At 42.3% G+C, this 25,387-nt stretch overlaps 1 protein-coding gene across 6 annotated transcripts in view; it reads right to left on the reverse strand.

Moving 5' to 3' along the window:
• Positions 1-331: 331 nt before the first annotated feature.
• ARHGAP25 (Rho GTPase activating protein 25) overlaps positions 332-25,387 on the reverse strand; it is a 119,000-nt gene continuing 93,944 nt past the window's right edge. For 3 of the 6 annotated variants that reach the window (XM_049856409.1, XM_049856410.1, XM_049856411.1), the window contains exons 5-10: positions 12,028-12,160; positions 10,821-10,894; positions 8,818-8,939; positions 7,785-7,981; positions 4,472-5,001; positions 332-1,297 (exon numbers count right to left, since the gene is read on the reverse strand). In XM_049856409.1, coding sequence (XP_049712366.1) covers positions 1,090-1,297; positions 4,472-5,001; positions 7,785-7,981; positions 8,818-8,939; positions 10,821-10,894; positions 12,028-12,160 — 1,264 coding nt within the window. In that variant the 3' untranslated portion in view covers positions 332-1,089. The remainder of the gene's footprint in view (positions 1,298-4,471; positions 5,002-7,784; positions 7,982-8,817; positions 8,940-10,820; positions 10,895-12,027; positions 12,161-25,387) is intronic. The other 3 variants (XM_049856408.1, XM_049856412.1, XM_049856407.1) reach the window with 2 other exon arrangements.

Raw genomic sequence — 25,387 nt, forward strand, 5'->3', positions numbered from 1 at the left:
AAAGATTCAATCAAACTACATGGCAAGGCCTACACCTGGACTCTTGGACTTCTCACCCAGGGCCTCTGCCAAGCTGGCTCAACGTAGGAGACTAGCCTGCTGTCTGCTGGGAAAGCCCCTCTCCCAGCTCTTCTCCAGTGCCTGACTTTCCTTTAAAGGGTGAAATGGACTGCATTTTGGTGAAACAGAAAAAATACATATTATTTTCCTAGTTGTTACTATCTAAGTCCCCAGCTGGTCTCCAAGGAGGGCACATCACAGTGGGGGCCTTTGCTCCCAGGCCCTCCATATATACTTGTGCAGATCCTGCCACTGAAAGGTGGTGGGGTGGGGGTGGGGGGATGGTGCTAAAATCCAGCCCGTGTCCTGGCAAAGGGTACATCTGCCCAAGGGGAGAGTGCCTTTAAAATTATCACAAAGCTGTTACATGGATTAGCAATAGTTTTTTTTTTTTTTCCTTTATTTGAATACAATTTTCCCATTGATATTTGCCTTCATAAATACAATTTGGTTGCTTATTCTTTCTTAGTCTAGTAACAGCTTTGAGTTTCCAACCTCTGGAGCATGTGTTCATGGTGGGGTGATAGAATGAAGTTCTGGCTTTAGCAGGTGCAGCCCCCACCCTAACAGAACACATTATGAGTGAACACTCAAAGCTGAATATCATGTTCTGTCCCTGTGTCTCAGAGGTGGCCTGAGGCCATCCGGCTAGGTGAGTTGTTCACACAGAAAACAAAGAACTGAGGGGTTGTCACAGCCCAGCCTTGGGTTGGGGCCAATCTGTTGCCTGGGTCCTGAGACATGGCCTGCCTCAAATGTCTCCAATGGACATAGTCGTCCAGTGGTGGAAGGTTCCATTTCAGTATGCAACCTTTGAATACAGCAAGAATGGCCATAGATGTCCACATATGTGCCTGCTCACCCTCATCTTCCTGAAAATTCCAGTGGGTTATTTACTGGAATTTGTGTTTTCCCCAAAATGTCTTTTCCCTCGTAGGAAATAATTTTTCTCCCAAGTCCTCAGGTAGCGCTGAGAAAGGCAGCAGGGTTGGCTTCTCCTGGGCTGTCTCTGTGGCACTCTCAGGACCCTCATGCATCAGTCTTGGGCTCCTTCAACAATCTGACAAACTCCTTGACTTCTTCTTCCAAGGCCTTGTTTCTCCTCTCAACATCCTCCCGGGAGCGCTCCACATTGCGGAGGCTGATTTCCAAGGCTGCAAACTTCTTCTTCTCTTTTTCCAACTCTTCATTGAGCTTTACCACCTTAGCCCAGACGTCATAGTTTTCCTTCTCAAGGCTAGTGGAAAAAAAGAAAAGAATGACAAAACAGGGCATCAACTCGAGACTCTTCTTTCACCCTTCCTCACAACTTCTTTTGTCCACACTTTCTAAATTAGAAGGCTTTCCTACTCTCCAGCTACTCATATCCAACCTGTCCTTCTTATTTAGAAGGAAAAATAGACTTCCCGGGATACCTGAACCCCCAGATTATGTCTCAGCTTCTCTTTTGTCATTTAACCCCATATTGTGACATCACTTGTATTATTGTTTTTCATGTAGTTTTATGTTTTGTACCTTCCATCTGATAATAAGTCTTTGAAAGAAGGAGCCACCCCTAAAACATTTATTTTTCACCCCTTCAGCAGCTTGCATCAGTCCTGCTCAATAGAAACTGTCAATTGGCTGAAGCCCTATCCATATTTGGGATTCCCAACACCTTTGTACACATGAGTGCCTCCCCTTCCTCCTTCCATTGAGAGCACAGACCAGAGTTTCTTTTATGAAGGGCCTCCTTAGAATCAAGACTTGAAGAACAAGGGGATCTGTCCTTTGGGGAGCAGTGGTCTCAGCAATCCCACATTCACTTCTGATTCCCTGCTCCAGGTGTGCAGGAATCCTCGATTCCTGGGATTTTTATTGTTAACTGACCAAAATCCTAATGTAGTCCCACGTGCCCTCCCTCCCCCGCCCCACCAGGCTATGTTAAATTAACCCTTAGGGAAGGAGCATACATATTCCATTTTTAAGCTAAAGGAAGGAACTTCAGGCCTGTGGGGAGACTGTATGATTAGAGATTTCTCTAGAATTTCATTCTGTGGGGTGCTGTCCCCATGTTCCCCAAATGACTGCCCATGTCCTAGGGACACTTCAGTTTCCATTTCAGCTCATGCCTCAGGTTCTATATTCAAAGGCCTTGACCCACCTTGTATGTAATGGCCCCTGTTCAGACCCTTGTCTACTCCTGCCTATCTCTTCTTAAAGCTAAATTAATCTCATTCCTTTCAGCCCTCCAATTACAAATCTAGTTTTCCTCTCCAAGTTCTCCACATCCCCCTTACTCTGGGGAGAATCCCAATGAGACACTGTGCTAGATCTGGACCAACTGATTCCAGGGGAAAGGCAGGACTGAGTGGGCTTGGCCTGGAGGACCTAGGTTCAAATCCCAGTCCTTCATACAGTAATGATTAGTTGTATGACTTTCAGGAATCTGTTGATAATTCTCAAGCCTCAGTTCCTTCTGTACCATGGGAATATTTCCTACTTCATGGGATTGCTGTGAAGATTAGATGAGAAGGTGTATGTGAAGCCTGAAGCTTTCAGTAGGTGCTGTTGGACTGTTAATTCAACTCTAGCTGCTGTGGATGAGAGGCTCCCCTGACAGGTAAACCTGGAGGATTTTGTTAGATTCAGGATGAGCGGCTCTTGTGGTGGCAGCCAGCTCTTTCCTACTATCAATGACACTCGGGCACAGAATGCAGTGTGTGCCTTCTCTGGGCTGCTGGGCTCACTGCCAACACATCACAGAAGTCTTGTCATTCCACAAATTGTTGATTTCAGGTTCTTAGACACAGGAGCTACATTTTACCTCTAGAGGGGCAGCCCTCTGCTGGGGAAAAAGGGGTAGAGGCTCCCAAAAGTCTTCATTTCACTTACCTGAGTCTGAAAAAACTGAAAAGTGTCCTTAATATGGAAAAAAAAAAAATCAGGTTGACATCAAGTCGGCTCCCACTCACGGCAACCCCAGGTACATGAGGGTAGAACTGTGTTCCACAGGGTTTTCAATCACCGGTTTTTTTGAAGTAGATTTCCAGGTCTTTCTTCTGAGGCACCTCAGGGTGGCCTTGAACCTCCAGCTTTTCAGTTAGCAGTTGAGCACATTTACCATTTGTACCACTCCGGGACTCCATCCTTAATATGAAAACCCCACTAATTCACATTTCACTACTTTATGCTTTGTGCTAATATGGGTTTTCTCTCATGAAAGTTTGCTAGTCAATCAGTAGCATGAAAAAGATTTCAAGGAAATACTTTACCCACCAAAAAGAACAAATCATGCCCAAGCATTTTAGGAATTTGCACGAGATTATGGCACTAACTGTCTAACTGGTCTCCCACTTCCGTTTGCTGCTCTGCAGCCTGTGCTCAGTCAAAAGCCAGTGACGCTCTGAAGCATAAGTCCGGTCAAAGCCTCCAATGACTTCCATCTCACTCTGGCTTTACGGTTGTTGTCAAAGCCCCACATGTTGTGCTCTGGCCTCCTGTACCCCCGACCCCATCTTCTACCAGTCGCTCTCCCTGGCTTCAGCCCCAACACCACTCTTGCATGGCCTCCACACTGTGGCTCCCTCTGGCTGGAGTGCTCTGCCTCACACGTGGACCTGACTTGTTCCCTCATCTCCTCCAGGCCTTTCCTGAAATGCCACCTGCTCAGGGAGGCCTTCCTGACCACCCTCTTTAACATTTGATCCCTCTTCTTGGGTGCTCTAACTTCCCTGCTTCACTTTTTTTTTCCTCTGTAGCATTTTTCATCATCTGACATAGCATATATTTTAACTACTTGTTTTTATTGTCTGTCTGTCCCCACTAGAATGAAAATTCCATAAGGGCAGGAACTTTTGTCTATTTTGTTCGGTGCTATTCCCCCGTACCTAGAGTGGTGTCTGGTACGTAGTAAAACCCATGGCCCTTGAGTCGTTTCCAACTCACGGTGACCCTATAGGACAGAGTAGTACTGCCCCATAGGGTTTCCAAGGAGTTGCTGGTGGATTCATACTGCAGACCTTTTGGTTAGCAGCTGAGCTTTTAACTACTGGGCCACCATGGCTCCATTGGTACATAGTAGGTGCTCAATAAATATTTGTGGATCGATGAATAAGACTAATACGAAAAATCCAGAAATTCCTCAACTCATTAAAATATATTGATTCTTAAAGAGCCACTATTTGGAACTAGTTTATTAAGCTACTTAAGCCAGACATAAATTTTTATAAATATAACCCAAAATTTAGAGTTTTCACTAAGTTAGTCACTGCATCACATCCTTTACCCTTTCAAGCTCAACTGCTACTTCCCACTGTATTCTCTGAATGAAAGATTTATAATGTCACCTCTTTGGCAAATGAGCACAGTTCCTATTGCTTCTAAAGATAGAAGCCAGTGGCTGCTCAGTACCCATCTGTATGTGACTTACTTTTTAATTTGTTCCTCATATGCTTGCTTCTGTGTTTCTATTTCCTTTCGTAGTTCCTGTACCATTCTCTGGGGAGATTCAAGTTCCTCTTCTCCAGAGTCCTTTGTTCCAGACCCAGCTTCAGAGTTGGGACTGGCGGGAGAGTCTCTCTTGGAGTCACAGGCCTGGGAAGAGGGTGAACTGGCTTCATTCCCAGGGGACGCTGGGAGGGCAGGGACATTATCGTAAGTGGAAGTCCGCTGGGAGTCTGAAAGGTGGGGCAAATCTTGAGACATTGTTCTTTGATGCCCTTCCCCTGCCTTGGTTTCTGAAGGTGAGCAGAGCTTATTTTTAGAGACCTCCACTTTGCTGCTGTTGGAGCCACGCAAAGATGAAGTAAAGAAACTTTTCCGGTTAGGGAGTGTCTGAGTCCTTTTTCGAGATTGCAGCTTCCAATCTCCTGGCTTTTCCTTGGAGAGTTTGCTGCTGTCATCCAGATACCCATCACTCGGCTGAAGTCCAGTGGGGCTGGTTGTGTCCGAGTCGCTTGTCTAGAAAAAATGGCCACGAGATGTTATATGGATTTTCTAGTTGCTTGCCCAGAAAAAAATGGCTATGAATGTTATATGGATTTTCTAGACATTTGTCCAGAAAAAATGGCCATGGGTGTTATACGGATTTTCCAGTCAACTGTCTAGAAAAAGCAGCCATGGATGTTGTATGGATTTTCCCCACTCAGGTGTCATACTCACAAGATAAGGATTAAAGACTTGAAAGAAAATGTTTCCTGGATACACAGCTATGAGAGTCCTAATTACAAGACCACCTCATAACTCATCACATTAGTTGATTATCTCCTTGGCATTTTCTCAAGAAATGATGCTCTGGAGGTGAAGTGCTGAGTAAAAGCAACTGTGTATTTGTGGTAAAAAGAGTCCTAAACTAGGATCTCTTTGTAACCATAGAATGGCCGGGCCTTTTTAGCTATGACTCAAAATTCAGAAGCCATAAAAGAAAAGATGGAAAGATTGATAAATTTGACCTTCAGGGATCCGCACGATCAAAAAAAAAAAGAAGAAGAAGAAAACTATACACACACACCCCTCATATTTTTACGCAAATAATGTGCACCTTCTAGGTTCGTTTGTCAGCCACTTCCTTCCCCCATTAGATATTTTCTTAAGTAAGCCATGCTAATTTTTTTTACACAACATGTAAAATAATTTGGCATAGCAGCACTTCTGAACACACCTCACAAGGAGAGTGAGTGGTTGGTAAACAAATATAGAAGGTGCACATTATTTGTGTAAAACTAAGGTGTATCTATATATGCATACGCGTATGTATATATATATATACCACAACCAAACCCACTGCCGTTGAGTCGATTCCGACTCATATCGACCCTATAGGACAGAGTAGAACTGCCCCATAGAGTTTCCAAGGAGCACCTGGCGGATTCTATATATATATATATATACATACACAAAACAAAAAGAATGAAAATAAAAAATCACCACATGATAAATCAAAAAAGAGATAACAAACTGGCAAAAATATTTGCAATGCTATCACAGACAATGGGATACTCTCCCTAAAATATAAAACTCATAAAAATTGAGAAAGACCAACAACCAATATAAATACGGAAAAAGAACAAAATGCGACAGTTCATAGAGAAAAAAAAACGCAGCTGGCCCTTAGACATAAAAAGAGACATACAACCTCTCTCCTAAGAGGAGAAAACCCAAGTTAAAATTAAAATGACTAAAACACCAGTTCTCATCTATCACATAGGCAAACTCTTGAAATTTGACGAGAAACTCTGTTGGTGAAACCATTGGGAAATAGGTTTTTTCATGTACTGCTAGTAGGAGTACAACATGGCACAATATCTATTTAACAATTTTTATCAAAATTAGACATTACCAACTCATTTACTCTTGGGCCCCGCCATCCCACTTCTGAGAATTTATCCCAGAAATATATCGGCGGGAACGAAGAATGAGACCCAGTCAAGGTTACTCATTGCAGTCTCGTTCAGTGCAAAGGGCTGAGAGCAACCTGTTACGCACTGAACTATGTCTCCACCCCACCCACACACCCCTGAAAAAAAATCTGGAATGGATAGAGGGATCCCAAGGTGGAAAGGGAAAGGCAGAGAGTACTGATACAATGTGCGGATTGCACAAAACAGCTCGTGTATAAATTTTTGAATGAGAAACTAATTTATGCTATAAACCCTAACCTAAAGCACAATAAAACTAAAAAAAAAAAAAGAAAGAAAAATAGCATAGATGATAAATTTTGCCCTACAGAGTTGGAGTGAGGAGTCCTGAGGTGATCTACTTAAATTGCCCAGCACAGTGTCTGCCCATAGCAGACGCTAAGCAGTGGCTACCTGTCAAATGACCATAACAATGGCTACTCTTAAGGACTCCTGGGCTGATATTCACTAGATGGAGTAGGAGCATTTTCAAAATTTTAATAATTTTGGAAACATAGGGTGTTAATGTGTGTGCAGAGACGGATGTCACCTAAGAAAAAGCTTCCCCACTACCACTGCCTCCCTCTTCGTCAACACTTAATGATTCTCAGAATTCACAGCACCACAGGTAACTTAATTCACCTGGGCAGCGAGACATCTTGAATTCATTAATCCAGCTGCTATAAAAAGTTCACATGTCCTTTTTATAAATATGTGTCCCTATAAATATATAAAAATATTTGACCTTTGTAAACCATTGCCCGCAAATAATCTAAATTTCAGAGTCTGCAGAATTTTTGGACACTGGGAACGTGAGCCCCAACACTTCATTACAAACGAAGGGCTGACATTGCCGAGAAGTGTTATCAGAGAATGAGAAATATTACATGAATTCGTCACATACTCTCAGAAAGAAATCACGTTTCATGGGTTAGCAGGAAACCGGTTCTTTCTGGACTTTCAGCTAATTTTTTCAACAACTCTCACCAAAACATTGACAATATGGTATATATAATTTTTTTTTTTTCCCACTGCACTTTCCTGGACTATGTTTGAAAGGGTTTCTCCTTCAGAGTGAGCTTCAGTGACAACCCCCATGGTTCAGCCATTGGGTGGCTGGCACACATACCACTAACCATACCTCTGGGATGCCACTGGGCACCAACTGAGACTACACAAAAGAGGACAGGCTTTCAAGATGTGTTCCAGAGGGTTTTCACCAGCTGGGTCCATTGCCACAGCATTATCCAAAATACCTCAAGTTGCCACTTTAGACTGGCTCCTAGATGGAATAGCCTGGACTAAAGGAAGAGACAGATGAGAGAAGGAAGGCTCTTGGCATCTTACCGTGTTACTGAAGCTGTCTGTCCGAGAAATTGGGGTATCCTCAGTGGCATCCCAGCCCACAGAGCTTCGGGCCACTGGAGGCTTCTTAAGGTCATTTTTCTGGGCAGGAGGTGACAGGGGTTCATCCTTGGACTTGGGGAAGAGGACTTCATGGTCTCTAATCATCATAGTCATTACCCTTTGGATCTGAGGAGTCCCTGGAGGCAAGAAGAAAGGTATTTGTAGCACTGGACCTCCAGCAGGAGACAGAAAGCTCACAAGGGTTCCCATCCATGTGGTTCTAAACCCACAGGTACTGCAGGAACCCCATATGTAGATGATGAGAAGCCACTTTGCTCCTCACAGGAACCCCTCTAACTGTGGAGGTGGGAAGATGTGCTGTGAAAGGGATTGGATAGAAAAAGGTTATAGGAGTGGGGTGAAAGGAGGAGCTGTTAAGGCTATTTTCAGCCTCCAGTCTGCTGAAACAGTTTTTGATTGGGAAAATCAGTAAGATAACAGGAGAGAAATGAAAACCTCTTTCTCTCCTGATGTGGTTCTCAATATGACAGTCGATTTTCTTATTGGCTTCATAGAGAGCATATACGTGCCTGGCACACTGCCTCTCCACAACAGGAGCAGACATCAGTACTTTATGCCAGGACTTTCGCTCACTGAGCAACACACAGCCTCGGAAGTCTTCTCAGCACAGCTTTACAAGCTGGCTTTGTGTGAGTTAGCTTATAAAATAAAACCTGTCTGCCCTCTCTGGCTAGGGGTATTTAAAAAGTAATAAGGGAAGCACTAGATAACAGTTTTAGTGCCAGATTCTTGCGCTGCGTGAGCATTGGGCAAATCTCTTAAACTCCCTGTTCTGCTGTTTTCTGGAAAGTGACATAATCCTTGCCCTGCTTACCTCAAGGTCTATGGTATGCTTTGGACAACGTAATCAGATGAAAATGCTAGGTAACCTGCAGAGCAGTGCACACACATGGGTGATGTTGTGGGAATTGTTAATATGTCCCCTGTGCCTTCACCACGGGACCAGCCATACCTCTCATGATAACAGCAGGGTCTTCCACCTTCGACCTGATGAGATTCACACCAATCACAGTGGCCAGGTTGTCCACGCTCATCTTGTTAACTGCGCAGTTCAGCTGGATTTCATGGAGAAACCTGTGGGCAGCCAAGAAATCTCACAGTGGAAAACAGGAAGTTGCCAGAGGCAGCTCTTCCAGGTATGAAGGAAATCTCAGGGATGGGTCCCAACTATTTCTTCCTGGTCTTGGAATGGGATCGGCCTATCTTTGCCCACAAAAGTTTAGCTCGATCCTGAAAGATCCAAGACCAACAAAGGAAGAAAGACCAGGAGGGGCTGTTGGTGGTGGGTTGAGGCTGGCAGGGTGGGTTGGGGTTGGGAGCGTGGATAAGGAACCATGGCAGGAGGCAGGATCCAGTTCAGGGAGCTAAAAGGAGATTAGAAGGACCAGAAGCAAATATTTGCCCCTTGTCCTGCATTTATAGGCTCCTCCCTTAGGCTCCCAATACTCGTCCCACCCAAATCTCTTGAGAGGAGAACTTTGTTGTGAAAAAGTCTCCAAGATGAGGAATCAAACCACCATCTTGCTCTCCCCTCCAATTAAAGTGCCAAGCATTGCTAACTCTCAGTAGGTGCTCAATAACCAACAAGAAAATTTTACTACGAGATCTATTTACAATAATGAATTTTCCACAAAGTTCACCCATGAAGCTCTCAGATACACTGCAAAAAAACTGAACAGATCAGAAAAGGGATTTCTAAATAGTCTCTCTCTCTAGAAACTATTTAAAAATGGGTAAACTAAAACAACATGAAATTCCAAACAGAGACAGAGAAATTATTAAATAGTGGTCTGCCCAAATGATGAGATATTATGAAATGTTTTGGAGTCTTTTACAATCGTGTTTTATGACACGGAGAAATTCTCATGACATAACATTAAGCAAAAAAAAAAAAAAAAAAGCAGTATAAATATATGTACGTGTATTTTTATACTATAAAACCCGTTGCTATCAAGTTGACCCCATAGGACAGAGTAAAACTGCCCCCATAGGGTTTCTAAGAAGAAGCTAGTGGGTTTGAACTCCCGACCTTTTTTAGTTAGCAGTCTGACCTCTTAACGACTGCACCATCTGGGCCCCATGTGTGTATATATATGTAGACACACATACACATATATATGTGTTTATATACACAAATACATATACACACACACATATCTATCTACACACATACATGTTTATGTATGTGTAGATAGTTAGAGTGTAATTTCAATTTGTATTTAAAAATTGTTCCCATGTAGTTCTACTGATGTATGAAATGATCTATCACAGACAGAAAACATACAGAAAGAAACACATCCAAGTGTTAATAGTGATGCTTTCTGGATGTGAGGATTGTGGGTAATTTTCATTTTCTTATTTTAAAATTGGTGTAATTCCCTAGTGTCCAAATCACACATGTGATACATTTGTAATTTGAAAACCACAACTAATTCCTTGTTCAAAATAAAGACAAATTTCAGTTCCATCTGGAATGAAAGTCCAGGCTCCCAATCTCTCTGTCTGATCAATTCACCTGCTAGATGTTTCCATGGAGATGATACACGGCCGTCCCAGAAAGGGTTTGAGGAAAATAAAAAGGGTGGCCTGGAACGAATGTTTTGGGGGTGCTAAATTCTGTCTCAGAGTTAGGAAGATGGGAGAGAATTCTAGAAACACTGTAAAGGTTCTGGTTTCTCTTGGATGTCCCAGGACTCTGGGCCGCACTGGGGCAGGCCTGAAGGAGGAAGCACATCCATTTCGTGCCATCTGAATTCCCAGGTGATCCTTCATCTTATCTTGTGGCAATAGGAAGCTACCTCAGTGCTATGAACAGACTTGACCTTCCAAAAGTCTGTACAGTACAGTAATCTCCAACTTCACAGAGAAACTCCCTCCTCCTCCAAAGAGGGCTTCTTTCTGACATGGCTGAAACTGTGGCTCATCATCTTGGAATGAATAGCAGGGGACTCTCACCTGCAGATGTAGCTCAGGAGGTTGTAGTTCTCTCGGGGGAGGATGGAGAGTTGCTTCATCATTTCCTGCTGAGCCTGGGAAGAGATTTTGAACACCAGTAAAGGAGCCTGCCCATTTGCTGGCAGAAACTGTGGAACATAAGTAGATCTGCCCAGAAGCCACATTTTGGCAGTCACTCCTGCTCCGATAGCTTTTTTTTTTTTTCATTTTCAGTTTGAAACAATTACAGATTCACAGGAAGTTGCAAAAATAGTATAAAGAGGCTCAAAGATTTTTGTGTTTTTATTTTTGTCTGTAATTATGTCCCCTGGAAGCTGGGAGCTACTCCAAGGCAAGAATGACGTGTCATCTCTTGCACACAATAATTTGTTGAACAAATGCTTGAGGTGTTTAACACTCCACTAAAAATTGAACCATAATCAAATGTCTCAAAATCACTTTAAAAGTGGTGAGAGGAGGAGGATAGTTCTGAGAAGGGTTTTCAGTAAAATGGCTTTGCTGAGACCTGCTTGGACTCTAGGATAGTCTGATCAAGCCGATGGGTGGGTGCGAGGTTGGACTGTTCAACTCTGTGCTGACCTTGAGCATCAGGGATGATGAGATAAGGAATGCATGTGCTGGGAAGAGGAAGAACATGGAGGTTTTGTTCTTTTCAGCCACAGCTGCTTGTAGAGTCTGTAATCACTGTGACACTGCAGGCTCGTGAGAGTACACACGTTCACATGGAGCTGGGAGCTCTCCTCAAGTCTGAGCAGCTCCTCCTTACAGAACTCAAGAAAATGTGCCCACAGCTTTGTCTTCCTCTAGGCAATCCCATGGTAAGACCCTCCGTATTCAAATTCACTTAGCAAGGGCATCCACAGTTGCCTGCCTTATTCCCAACACTGAGATTTTCTTCTCCTCAGTTTATTCAAGAGAATTCTTGGCACAGGTTGCTATAGACTTGCCCCTCTCACCACCCACACCACCTTTTCACCAGTAAGAAAGGCCTTGGTCCCTCTGCCCTGTCAGATGTGTGTTGCCATTGATGAAGAAGTTTTCAAATGTGTCAAGATTGAGAGAAGTTGGTAGAAGCATGTCTAAAGCAGGAGTCATTGTCAGAAAGGTATGGGACCCCCTTATCTACTGTTGCCTACCAGAGTAGAGTTCAGGAAACCAGTTTTACTTTCTCCCAAAGCAAGAGAACTAACTCTAATGAGATACAAACCTTTGCCTCATCCGCATTCATGAGCTGCCCGCAGAGCAGAAACCCCTCATACTGGCTCCAGGGAACCACCGGCTCTGGGAGGTCTCGGAGGTAGAGTTTTAACAGGGAGGCCACTGTGTGTACATCTGTGTCTCTGGAAGACAGAAAGCAATGCTCTTTGAATAGGATCTCCAGAACTGTCCTCACCTCCACCCTGGCTCTCCACTGAGTAGAATCCTGGGTTCCAAAGGGAAGCTTTTCAGAGGAGTAGAGTAGTAAGGATATATCTCATGACCTGCCTGTCAGTTTGCCCTACTGTGGTGGCTTGTGCATTGCTATGATGATGGAAGATATGCCACAAGTATTTCAGGTACCAGCAGGGTCCCCCATGGTGGACAGGTTTCAGCAGAGCTTCCAGACTAAAGAGACTAGGAAGAAAGGACTAATCATCTACTTCTGAAAGCTAGTCAGTGGAAAACTCTATGGATCAAAACGGAATATTGTCCAATATAGTGCTGGAAGATGAGCCCCCTAGGTAGGAATGCACAACACAATGGCTGCAACAATAGACTCAAGCTTGCCAATGATCATGAAGAAGGTGCAGGACCGGGCAACGTTTTGTTCTGTTGTACAAGGGGTCACCATGAATCAGAGATGACTGGATGGCAACTAGCAATAACAACAACAAAGATGTACCAAGCCAAAACATTTTTGCCAATGCTCCCTCCTGTAATAACAACCCCCAACACTTTTTTCCTCCATCTCTTCCCCCAGATGCCTCAAAGGTAAGTTCAAGGTCTACTTTTTCATTAAACTTTTTTTTTTTTTTTTAACTATTACAGTCTTTCTCCAAGCTACTTGGTACTTCAAAATTTAGCATTATCTAATTAATCTCTAACTTTTCATGTATTAATGTCTCCATATCCATGGTTCGTTGATATCGTCAATCCCCCAGAATGCTCTAAATCGTTCTGAGATTCATTCCTTCATTTACTCAATCATTCATTCGATCAATAAGCATGGAGTGCCTGCCAGGTTCAAGATGCCATGCCAGGCACTGGGATTTCAGTAATGAACCTAAGGGGAGCACAGAACCCCTGGCCTCATTGAGCCACAGGGCAGTGTGGGAGACAAATACTACCAGGTCCTGAAAATAGAGTGTGATCAGTTCCATGATAAGGGAAGCACAGGGCCCAGGACTGTATGGAAGTATGGAGAAGGGGCACCCAGCCCAGATTTGGGGAACTATAGCAGATCCTTAGGTGAGACTTGAAGAATGACGGAGAGTTACCCAAGAAGAGAGGTACAGCACAAGCAGACAGCATGTGTATTAGCTTAGAGGGTGGAAAGAGGAGGCCCTGGTGCAGGAATGGAGACAACATCCATGTGATTGCCTGAGTGACTGAAAGAGCCGCAGGCTCTTCAGTTTAGCTTCTCGGGTTTGCAGCAGTGGTCTGCAAACCATGGCCCACCAGCCAAATCAGGCCCACTGCCTGTACTTGTATGGCCTGCAAGCTAAGACTGGTTCTTACATTTTTAAACAGTTAGGAAAAAAAAAGAATATCTCATGATGTGAAAATCATATGGAATCCATATTTCAGGGTCCATAAAAACTTTTATAGAAACACTGCCACGCTCATTCATTTATCTATGGTCTGTGGCTGCCTTCACACTACAACCACAGAGCTCAGAAGTTGCAACAGAGACCGTTTGGCCCACAAAGCCTTAAATATTTAACATATGGCCCTTTAAGTAAAAGTTTGCTGACCTTTGGCTTACAAGGTTATCGCATTTACTCCACAGTGCTACAAGAGAAAATAAGTTTGAATCTACCATATACTTGAAGATCATTAGTAAAAAAAAAAAATGCTCATTCTATTTATATCAAGACAAACTGGCATTCTTAGGAGGCAACGCTGGTAGTATTTCAATGTGGTAAGAAATCTAGACAATGGGTGTCTCCTTGGTTTCGGTGATGAGGAATATAAAATACCAGTACCAGTTGCCATCAAGTCGACTCCAACTAATGGTGACCCCATGTGTGTCAGAGTAGAACTGTGCTCCAGAGGGTTTTCAATGGCTGATTTTTTGGAAATAGGTCATCAGGCTTGTCTTTTAAGGTGCCTCTGGGTGGATTCGAACCTCCAACATTTTAGTTAGAAGTTGAGCACTTAACCATTTACTCTACCCAAAGAGTCCAAACGTAAAATAGGGTGGGTAGAAATGCCTCCTGGATGAGAGAAGAGAGGGATGGATTGGATAGGAGGAGAAGGGAGCCACTAGAGGTAGCGGAGACATAAACACTAGGGCTTGGCTGTAAAGCTTTGTCTTTGCATTTCAAATAAATTATTTTGTTTGTGTTTTGGACAGCCAGTTGTTGGAAGTGTCTTCTGAAAAGGCTCCCCTTTGTAGCCTGTAAACTCTCTACCTCAAAAGGGGGACAGGGGCTGGCACAGAGCCCTGTCTATGCTCCACCTGCCACTGCCCCAGGAAATATGGGGTGGTAACCATTCACTTAATGTGGGGATTCTGCTGAGTCACTGCCTAAAAATACCCCCGGAAGAAGACAGGCTGGGAAAAGTACCTCTGTGAATATACATGGAAAAATTCCCAAGGAAGTGCAGAAAGATAACCAGCTGATAATTTGCCCAAGTGGTATCACTTAGGAACACTGCTTTGTGGTCCGCCCAATTCTCTTAATCTAAACCCAAGGTTCCGGTTTGATTTGGGTCTTTCCCTCCACCCCTGCCCCATTCAATTATTCTCCCAAATTCCGTCAATTCTACTATCCATATGCCATGTGAATCCCTCTAAATCTTTCCCCACTTTCACCATCTGTTTCAGAACGCTATCATCTTTTGCCAGGATTACTGCCCCAGCCTCCTATCTGGTCTCCCTGCCTCCAGTGTTCATGCACCAGCCCACCGTGTACTGCCTGGACCAGCCCCAATACTCAAAACTCACTCAGGGAATGAATGAAGAAATAAAGAATTCTAAATGAGAAGAACAGTATAAGTAATAAATCAAAAACCTCTCTCTTTTGCTAGAATAGGCAAATGCATGGAGACAAAAGTTATTAGTGGTTACCAGGGGTACATGAGAGGGAAATGTGAGGAGTTCTTTGTTTAAAGGGCACTAAGTTTCTGTAAAGGGCGATGAAAAAAATTGGAAATAGGTAGTGGTGATGATTGTACAATACGGTGAACGTAAATAATGTCACTGAATTGTACACGTAAAAATGGTTGAAATGGCAAATGTTTTGTTTTATATATTTCACCACAACAAAAAAAATATCCAAAACAAACAAAAAATCTGGACCTTTTGAAGAAAAACAAAAACAAGAGAAAAGACAAACTACTAGGTAGTTTAATCAGGGGAAACCAAGACAGCAAAAATATCAAAGTTAGCAAAGAGAAAGGGATTATTGCCACAAGTATAATATTGATACTTTAAAGTAATAATAAAAGAACACAGTTATACAAATCATCTTGAAACACTGAAACCTACAAAAATCTTCCTGATTCTTGTCACAAAGCCCAGATAGCACCCACTGCTTAGCCAGTCTCTTTTTTTCCTGTTTGCTTGTTGGGTCTCAGCTTATATGTCATTTTCTAGGGGGAACTTCCTAACCCCACTAGACCATGTCAAAGATCCTCTGTTGCAAGTTCTCTTTGTATCTTCTATTTTTCATTTTTAGCTTTTAACATGTGGAAATTGTACATTACTTCTGTGAATTTTTAGTTTAATGTCTGTGCCCCATCGTAATAGTGCTGATTCAGACAGCATTCCTAGGGTCTAAGTTGCCAGCAGGATTTTTTTTGACTGTGCTATTCCTCCAACCCAGAGAAGTATCTTTAAATAAATGAATTTAAAAAAATCTCAAGAACCAAAAAAACAACTCAACAAACTCAAGAACTAAGAGCAAGTTAGGAGCCAGGTGGCTTCTGAGGTCAACACCTGATCCACAAGGGATTCACATACATTCTGCTGGCCCTTCCCTTCTAAATTGATGCTTATAATGTGGCATGTCTGTATGTCTATTTTTCACAGAAATATAGTATCAGAAGTATTAGTTTTGTGGCCAGGCAGAATCCAGCCCAGTAGGAGCTTGACAAAAGGATTCTGTATTCATATTTATACTGTTTGATGAGAATAGACACTAGAATATAGCAAATAATTGCTCCTTTGTTCTTCATTTAATTTGGGGCTTTTGGGGTAGAAGTGAGCATATGACCAATATAGGGAAACTAGATGATTATCCACAAGGCATAATGTCACAGTCAACAGGGATGAGCTTCTGATCTCTCAACTCTTTGCTCTTTCACTCACTGATTCCAAAAATTCATTTTACAGGGCAAAAACCTTCAGCCATAGTAAAGGTTTACAAAGCCAACAACCTAGGAGAGGTGGACAAAGCTGGCAAATTAACTCTGAAGTGAAAGTGGTCACTATTATATCACTTCCTGAGAGTGAGTCTGGCATGAAGACAGAAGGAGAAGAGACCAAGCTTGAGGCTGTATTAACCTGAACACAAACAGGGGAAAGGGAGAGGCCTGGGGGTCATGAGGGGCCCAGGAGTCTGAAGACCTAAGACCCTGGGCAAGGTGCTGACTCTATCTAAGGCTGCTTCATCACTGGAGAAGGGCAATGACCCTGTTTGTTCTCCAGCTTTGTTTTGAGGATCAAATCAGAAAAAGTGTGTGAAAGTAATTTTAAAACTCTCTACTCCTGTGGAATATTAGGCATTAGAATCACATTGCAAAAGGCACAGAAATAGAAAGTCAGGCAGCAAAGATGAAATCAGCAGACTCCAAAACCAGGCCAAGGGCAAAAGTGTGTGAGGCCTTGCCCTGGTAATCTGGGTGAAAAAGATGCTTCCCTTAATCTGAGACATGCTCTTAGAGGAGGCCTCTGTTCCTAGTATGTCCAAATGTAGCTAAGTAACAAGAATCAAACAAGGACCAGTTATACCTCCTTAAATCAGACCTGTCCTCTCAAGAGTCATGTAGACCCAAGAGTCAGCCCTGGGAGGACCCTGAAGAAGCCCTGGGACTCTTCTTATTTATAAAAAACTATAGGACAGAGTAGAACTGCCCCATAGAGTTTCCAAGGAACACCTGGTGGATTCTTATTTACGGATGTATAAATTCTACCTTTCAGTTCTAGGGGTGGAAATGTCTCAATAACGTGTGGAAACTTTTCTCCTTCCAGCCCAAAGTATTTCATAGGAATCGAGAACTCTGACTGTGCTGCCCAGGATGACTTTCAGGTGCATAAACTAAAGCCTAGGGCATTTATCTGGCAAACCAGAGTAATCAGCTTTATTCCTTTTGGCTTACTATTTGCATTGCTTTAGCAACAACCTTCCTGTATCTTTTGATCAACTCAAAACTAATTAAAAACAGAGGTGGAGCCAACATGGGCACTATAGACAGAAGAACCAAGCCAACCCTCTGCAGCAAAGACCAGAAAAACTAAAATAAAACAAAAACAAATCTCAATCCTGGAACCCTAAATGTCAAACGAAGGGATAAAGAATGTGATAAAGCACCAAATGGAATAAGAAACTGAGAGGGACAGAGGACGAGGAGAGATATGGAGTGGAGGTCCCCTACCAGCTAACGTGGCACAGATTCACCGTGTTAGACTACAGCCACCAAGGACCTCGGATAGGGAGTACAGGAAGGCAAATACATGGAGCTGCCAACAGGAGACAGAGCATCCGATAACCAGGGATTCATGCTTCCCCCCCAACACCCATCTTCCCTCTACACAGCCTTCACCACTTTCCAACAGGACATGATCACATGGCCAGAGAGACGCCAGCTCACTGCCGCCCAGGTCTGCCCTGCCCCCAATGGCAGGTTCCCCCAGTGCTATCTATCTATATATGTTGTTGTTGTTGTAGTTATTTTTTTCTCTTCTCTCTCTCTCTCTCCCTTCCTTCCTTTCCTTTCTCCTGCCTAGCTAGCCCCAAGTGCCATCCCCTCACACTTCTTAAGTCTGTGCTGCCCCCACCACCCAGCTCCCTTGGTGCCATATTTTTTTACTTTTTTTTCCTGGTTCTTCTCTCTCTCCCTTCCTTCCTTTCCTTTCTCCCACCCACCTAGCCCTGTACCCTGTCCCCCCTTCTCGATGGACCATGCTGCACTCCTCAGCTAGAGAGCCACTGGCACACAGCCTCCCTGGGTCTGTGCCACCACCACAAGCTAGCTCCCTTAGTGCCACATTTTTTTTTCTTTATCTTTCCCCTTCACCTTTTCCTTCTCCCTTGTACTTAGGCCCTATGCTGCTTCTGCCCCTTCCTGAGGGGCCATGCTGCATTGCTCAATGAAAGAGACACCAGCTTGCTGTCACCCCAATTCCACCCCATCCCCCAACAGCCAGCTCCCTCATCACCAAGTTTATTTTTGTTGTTGTTGCTGTTTTGTTTTTGGTTTCTTCTCTCTCTTTCCCTTCTTACCTTTCCTTTCTCCCACCCACCTAGCCCCTTGTGCCTCCCATGCACTGTCTTGATAGGCCAAGCTTCAACACTCAACTAGACAGCCACTGGCACATGGCCTCCCTGCGTCTGTCCCACCCCCATGTGCCACTTCCCACCTTGCCACCATTTTATTTACTTTATTTTTCCCTTCTTCTTTTTTCTTTTTTTTTTGCCTCTGTTTCTCCCTTTTCTTTCTCTCATCCACTTAGCTTCACAAAACTCATCCTCTCCATTCCCTTCTGCCTGTCTGCACTGTGTGCCATGTGCTTTGCCTCCAAGCACCAAAGGCATGGACTCCCAGACTCCACCCTGCACTACCTGCCAGCCCTGACCCACTGATCCCAGTTCATGTTGCAAATGACCACTGGACTTGCCTGCTGCACCATAGCTGAGCGACTGGCCCTGCTCACCTGGAAAAGGTGGCAAGAAGTATTGTGCCCACAGGCAAGCAAGCAACAAAACACCTCCAGCCCACCTGCCCAGGCATAGCCAAATAAAACAAAAAAGCAGGATGAAACAAACTAATCTAATATCAATAAATGAAGAAAATAATTGCTGAATGTCCTGAAGACAGCAGACAATATCAAAGCATATAAAAACACAGGAAAGGATGGCTCCAGTAGGCAACCAAAATAAAACACCAGATGCTCTTCCAGCAGAAGACAAGGCACTGGAACTACCTGATAGGGAATTCAAAAGCCTAACATTGAGGCCTCTCTAAGAGATTAGGAAGAGATGAAGGAAAACACAGACAAAAATAAAGAAAAAATAGACAGAATCATGGAAAAGACAAACAGAGCAATGGAAGAATTCAGGAAAATAATACAGGAACAAAATGTCAAAAATAAACAAACAACTAGAAATCATACAAAGACAACAATTAGAAATCCAAAAATAAACAAGATTTCAGAAATGGACAGTGCAACACTCCACCTAAGAACAGCAAAGTATACATTCTTCTCCAATGCACGTGGAACATTCTTCAGAATAGACCACATCTCAGGCCACAGAGCAATCCTCAATGAAATCCAAAATACTGAGATAATACAAAGCATCTTCTCTGATCACAACAACATAAAGATAGAAATTAAAAACAGGAAGAGCAAGAAAAAAAAATCAAATAAAAAAATTCCTGGAATCAAATGAGAATGAAAACACATCATACCAAAACCTTTGGGATACAGAAAAGACAGTGGTCAAAGGTCAATTTATAACAATAGATGCACACATAAAAAAAAGAAGAAAAGGACAAAGTCAAAACATTAGGTATACGACTCAAACAAATAGAAAGAGAACAGCAAAAGAGGCCCACAGCCACCAGAAGAAACAATAAAGTTCAGAGCAGAAATAAATGAAACAGAAAACAGGAAGAAAAAAAAAAAAAAGAAAGAAAGAAAAATCAACAAAACCAAAAGTTGTTTCTTTGAAAGGATCAACAAAATTGACAAACCATTGGCCAAACTGACAAAAGAGAAACAGGAGAGGAAGCAAATAACCCAAATAAGAAACGAAATGGGGGACATTACAAAAGACCCAACCCAAATAAAAAGGACCATAACAGAGTACTATGAAAAATTATATGCCAACAAATGTGAAAACCTAGAGGAAATGAACAAATTTCTAGAGACACACTACACACCTAAACTAACAGAAACTGAGGTAGAAAATCTGAACAGACCCATAACAACAGAAAAGACTAAAAAGGTAATTAAAAAAAAAAAAAAAAAAAACTCCCAACAAAAAAAGTCCTGGCCCAAATGGCTTCACTGGAGAATTCTACCAAACATTCAGAGAAGAGCTCACACATTATTACTCAAACTATTTCAGAACATAGAAAAGGAAGGAATACTTCCAAACTCATTCTATGAAGCCAGCATAACCCTGATACCAAAACTAGGCAAAAAAGAAAATTACAGACCAGTATCTCTCGTGAATATAAAAAAAAATATATAGATGCTAAAAATTCTCAACAAAATTCTAGCCAATAGAATTCAGTATTATATCAAAAAAAATAATACACCCCAACCAAGTGGGATTCATCCCAGGCATGCAAGGACGGTTCAACATTAGAAAATCAATCAATGTACTCCACCACATAAATAAAACAAAAGAATCACATGATCATCTCATTCGACACAGAAAAGGCACTCGACGAAGCCCAACACCGATTCCCGGTAAAAACTCTCAATATAAAAGGAATAGAAGGGAAATTCCTCAACATAATAAAGGACATCTATACAAAACCAACAGCTAACATCTGTCTCAATGGAGGGAGTCTGAAAACATTCCCCCCCAAGAATAAGAACAAGGCAAGGACGCCCCTTATCACCACTCCTATATAACTTTGTGCTGTATGTCCTAGCTAGCACAATAAGGCAAGACAAAGAAATAAAGGGTATCCATATTGGTAAGGAAGGAGTAAAACTATACCTATTTGCGGATGATATGATACTATATAGACAGAACCAAAAAGACTCCACAAGAAAACTAATGGAACTAATAGAAAGATTTAGCAGAGTAGTATGATACAAATAAACATAAAAAAATCAGTTGGATTCCTACACACCAATAAAGAGAACTACAAAAATGAAATCAGGAAAGCAGTGCCATTTATAACAAACCAAAAAACCCAAACCAGTTGCCATCGAGTCAATTCCGACTCATAGCAACCCTATAGAACAGAGTAGAACTGCCCCATAGGATTTCCAAGAAGCAGCTGCTGGATTCAAACTGCTAACCTTTTGGTTAGCAACCAAGCTCTTAACCACTATGCCACCAGGACTCCATGCCATTTATAATAGCACCTAAAAAGATAAAATACTTAGGAATAAATCTAACCAGGGACATAAAAGACCTATACAAAGAAAACCACAAGACATTAATGTAAGAAACCGAAAGAGACCTACATAAATGGAAAAACATACCATCTCATTGATAGGTAGGCTCAACATTGTGAAAATGTCAATTCTATCCAAAGCAATCTAAAAATAAATTGCAATACCAATCCAGATTCCAAAAGCATTCTTTAACGAGATGGAAAAACTAATCATTAACTTTATATGGAAAGATAATAGGCCTTGGGTGAGTAAAGTGCTATTGAAGAAAACAATAAAGTAGGAGGACACGCACTACCTGACCTCAGAACCTACTACACGGCTACGGTGGTCCAAACAGCCTGGTACTGGCACAACAACTGACATATTGACCAATGGAACAGTGTCAAGAACCCAGATGTAAATCCATCCACCTATGGATCTTCGACAAAGACCCAAAGTCCATTAAATGGGGAAAAAACAGTCTTTTTAACTAATGGTGCTGGCAAAACTGGATGTCCATCTGCAAAAAAAATGAAACAGGACCCATAATTCACACCATAAACAAAATCTAATTCAAAATGGATCAAAGACCTAAATATAAAACAAAAAACTATAAAGATCATTTGTTGTTGTTGTTAGGTGCCGTCGAGTCGGTTCCAACTCATAGGAACCCTATGCACAGCAGAAAGAAACACTGCCTGGTCCTGCGCCATCCTTACAACCATTGTTATGCTTGAGCTTATTGTTGCAGCCACTGTGTCAGTCCACCTCGTTGGGGGTTTTCCTCTTTTCCGCTGACCCTGTACTCTGCCAAGCGTGATGTCCTTCTCCAGGGACTGATCCCTCCTGACAACATGTCCAAAGTATGTAAGACACAGCCTTGCCATCCTTGCCTCTAAGGAGCATTCTGGCCTCACTTCTTCCAAGACAGATTTGTTCGTTCTTTTGGCAGTCCATGGTATATTCAATATTCTTCCCCAACACCACAATTCAAAGGCGTCAACTCTTCTTCGGTCTTCCTTATTCGTTGTCCAGCTTTCACATGCATATGATGTGATTGAAAATATCGTGGCTTGGGTCAGGTGCACCTTAGTCTTCAGGGTGACATCTTTGCCCTTCAACACTTTGAAGAGGTCCTTTGCAGAAGATTTGCGGAATGCAACGCGCCTTTTGACTTCTTGACTGCTGCTTCCATAGCTGTTGATTGTGGATCCAAGTAAAATGAAATCCTTGACAACTTCAATCTTTTCTCCGTTTATAATGACGTTGCTCATTGGTCCAGTTGTGAGGATTTTTGTTTTCTTTATGTTGAGGTGTAATCCATACTGAAGGCTGTGGTCTTTGATCTTCACTAGTAAGTGCTTCAAGTCCTCTTCACTTTCAGCAAGCAAGGTTGTGTCATCTGCATAACGCAGGTTGTTGATGAGTCTTCCTCCAATCCTGATGCCCCGTTCTTCTTCATCTAGTCTAGCTTCTCGGATTATCTGTTCAGCATACAGATTAAATAGGTATGGTGAAAGAATACAACCCTGACGCACACCTTTCCTGACTTTAAACCAATCAGTATCCTCTTGTTCTGTCCAAATAACTGCCTCTTGATCTATGTAAAGGTTCCTCATGAGCACAATTAAGTGTTCTGGAATTCCCATTCGTCACAGTGTTATCCATAGTTTGTTATGATCCACACAGTCGAATGCCTTTGAATAGTCAATAAAAGACAGGTAAACATCCTTCTGGTATTCTCTGCTTTCAGCCAGGATCCATCTGACATCAGCAATGATATCCCTGGTTCCACGTCCTCTTCTGAAACCAGCCTGAATTTCTGGCAGTTCCCTGTCAATATACTACTGCAGCTGCTTTTGAATGATCTTCAGCAAAATTTTGCTTGCGTGTGATATTAATGATATTGTTCTATAATTTCCACATTAGGTTGGATCACCTTTCTTGGGAATAGGCATAAATATGGATCTCTTCCAATCAGTTGAACAGGAAGCTGTCTTCCATATTTCTTGGCATAGATGAGTGAGCACCACCAGTGCTGTATCTGTTTGTTGAAACATCTCAATTGATATTCCGTCAATTCCTGGAGCCTTGTTTTTTGCCAATGCCTTCAGAGTAGCTTAATTTTTCAGAGTAGCTTGGAATTCTTCCTTCAGTACCATCGGTTCCTGATCATATGCCACCTCTTGAAATGGTTGAATATCGACTAATTCTTTTTGGTATAATGACTCTGTGTATTTCTCCCATCTTCTCTTGATGTTTCCTGTGTCATTTAATATTTTCCCCATGGAATCCTTCACTATTGCAACTTGAGGCTTGAATTTTTTCTTCAGTTCTTTCAGCTTGAGAAACGCCGAGCGTGTTCTTTCCTTTTGGTTTTCCATCTCCAGGTCTTTGCACATGTCATTATAATACTCTGCCTTTTCGAGAGGCCTTTTGAATTCTTCTGTTCAGTTCTTTTACTTCATCAATTCTTCCTTTCGCTTTAGCTGCTAAATGCTCACAGCAAGTTTCAGAGTCTCCTCTGACATCCATCTTGGTCTTTTCTTTCTTTCCTTTCTTTTCAGTGACCTCTTGCTTTCTTCATGGATGATGTCCTTGATGTCATTCCACAACTCGTCTGGTCTTCAGTCACTAGTGTTCAATGCGTCAAATCTATTCTTGAGATGGTCTCCAAATTCAGGTGGGTTGTACTAAGGTCATATTTTGGCTCTCGTGGACTTGCTCTGATTTTCTTCAGTTTCAGCTTGAACCTGCATATGAGCAATTGATGGTCTGTTCACAGTCGGCCCCTGGCCTTGGTCTGACGGATGATATTGAGCTTTTCCATTGTCTCTTTCCACAGATGTAGTCAATTTGATTTCTGTGTGGTCCATTAGCCAGTGAAAACCTTATGAATAGCAGCAGAACATTGTCTGATATAGTGCTGGAAGATGAGCCCCCAGGTTGGGAGACACTCAAAAGATGACTGGGGAAGAGCTGCCTCCTCAAAGTAGAGTCGACCGTAATGACATGGATGGAGTAAAGCTTTCGGGACCTTCGTTTGCTGATGTGGCACGACTTAAAATGAGAAGAAACAGCTGCAAACATCCATTAATAATCGGAACCTGGAACGTATGAAGTATGAATCTAGGAAAGCTGGAAATTGTCAAAAATGAAATGGAACACATAAACATCGATATCCTAGGCATTAGTGAGCTGAAATGGACTGGTATTGACCATTTTGAATTGGACAATCATGTAGTCATAGAGATCATAGAAGAAAAAATAGGGTCAAATCTACAGGCCCTAATACATGGCATAAATAGATTACAAACCATAACTAACAATACACAAATACCAGAAGATAAGCTAGATAACTGGGATTTCCTAAAAATTAAATACTTATGCTCATCAAAAGACTTCACCAAAAGAGTGAAAAGAGAACCTACAGACTGGGAAAAAAATTGTCGACTATGACATATTTGACAAAGGTCTAATCTCTAAAATCTATAGGAAAATCCAACACCTCTACAAGAAAAAGACAAAGAATCCAATTAAAAATGGGCAAAGGCTATGAATGGACACTTCACCAAAGAAGACATTCAGGCTGCTAATAGACAGGTGAGGAAATGGTCGTGATCACTAGCTATTAGAGAAACGCAAATCAAAACTACAATGAGATACCACCTCACCCAACATTACTAGCACAAATCAAAAAACAAACAAAATAACAAATGTTGGAGAGGCTGTAGGGAGACTGGAACTTTTATGCACTGCTGGTTGGAATGCAAAATGGTACAACCATTTTAGAAAATGATACGGTGCTTCCTTAAAAAGCTAGACATAGAAATACCATATGATCCAGCAATCCCACTTATAGGAATATATCCCAGAGAAATAAGAGCCGTTACGTGAATAAACATGCACACCAATGTTCCCTGCGGCAATATTCACAATAGCAAAAAGATGGGAACAACTTAAATGCCCATAAACAGATGAATGGGTGAACAAACTATAGTACATACACACGATGGAATATTATGCAAAGTTCAAAAACAATGATGAGTCTGTGAAACATCTCACAACATGGATGAATCTG

Source organism: Elephas maximus, chromosome 17 (genome assembly GCF_024166365.1).
Source record: "Elephas maximus indicus isolate mEleMax1 chromosome 17, mEleMax1 primary haplotype, whole genome shotgun sequence".
Classification (NCBI taxonomy): Eukaryota; Metazoa; Chordata; class Mammalia; order Proboscidea; family Elephantidae; genus Elephas; species Elephas maximus.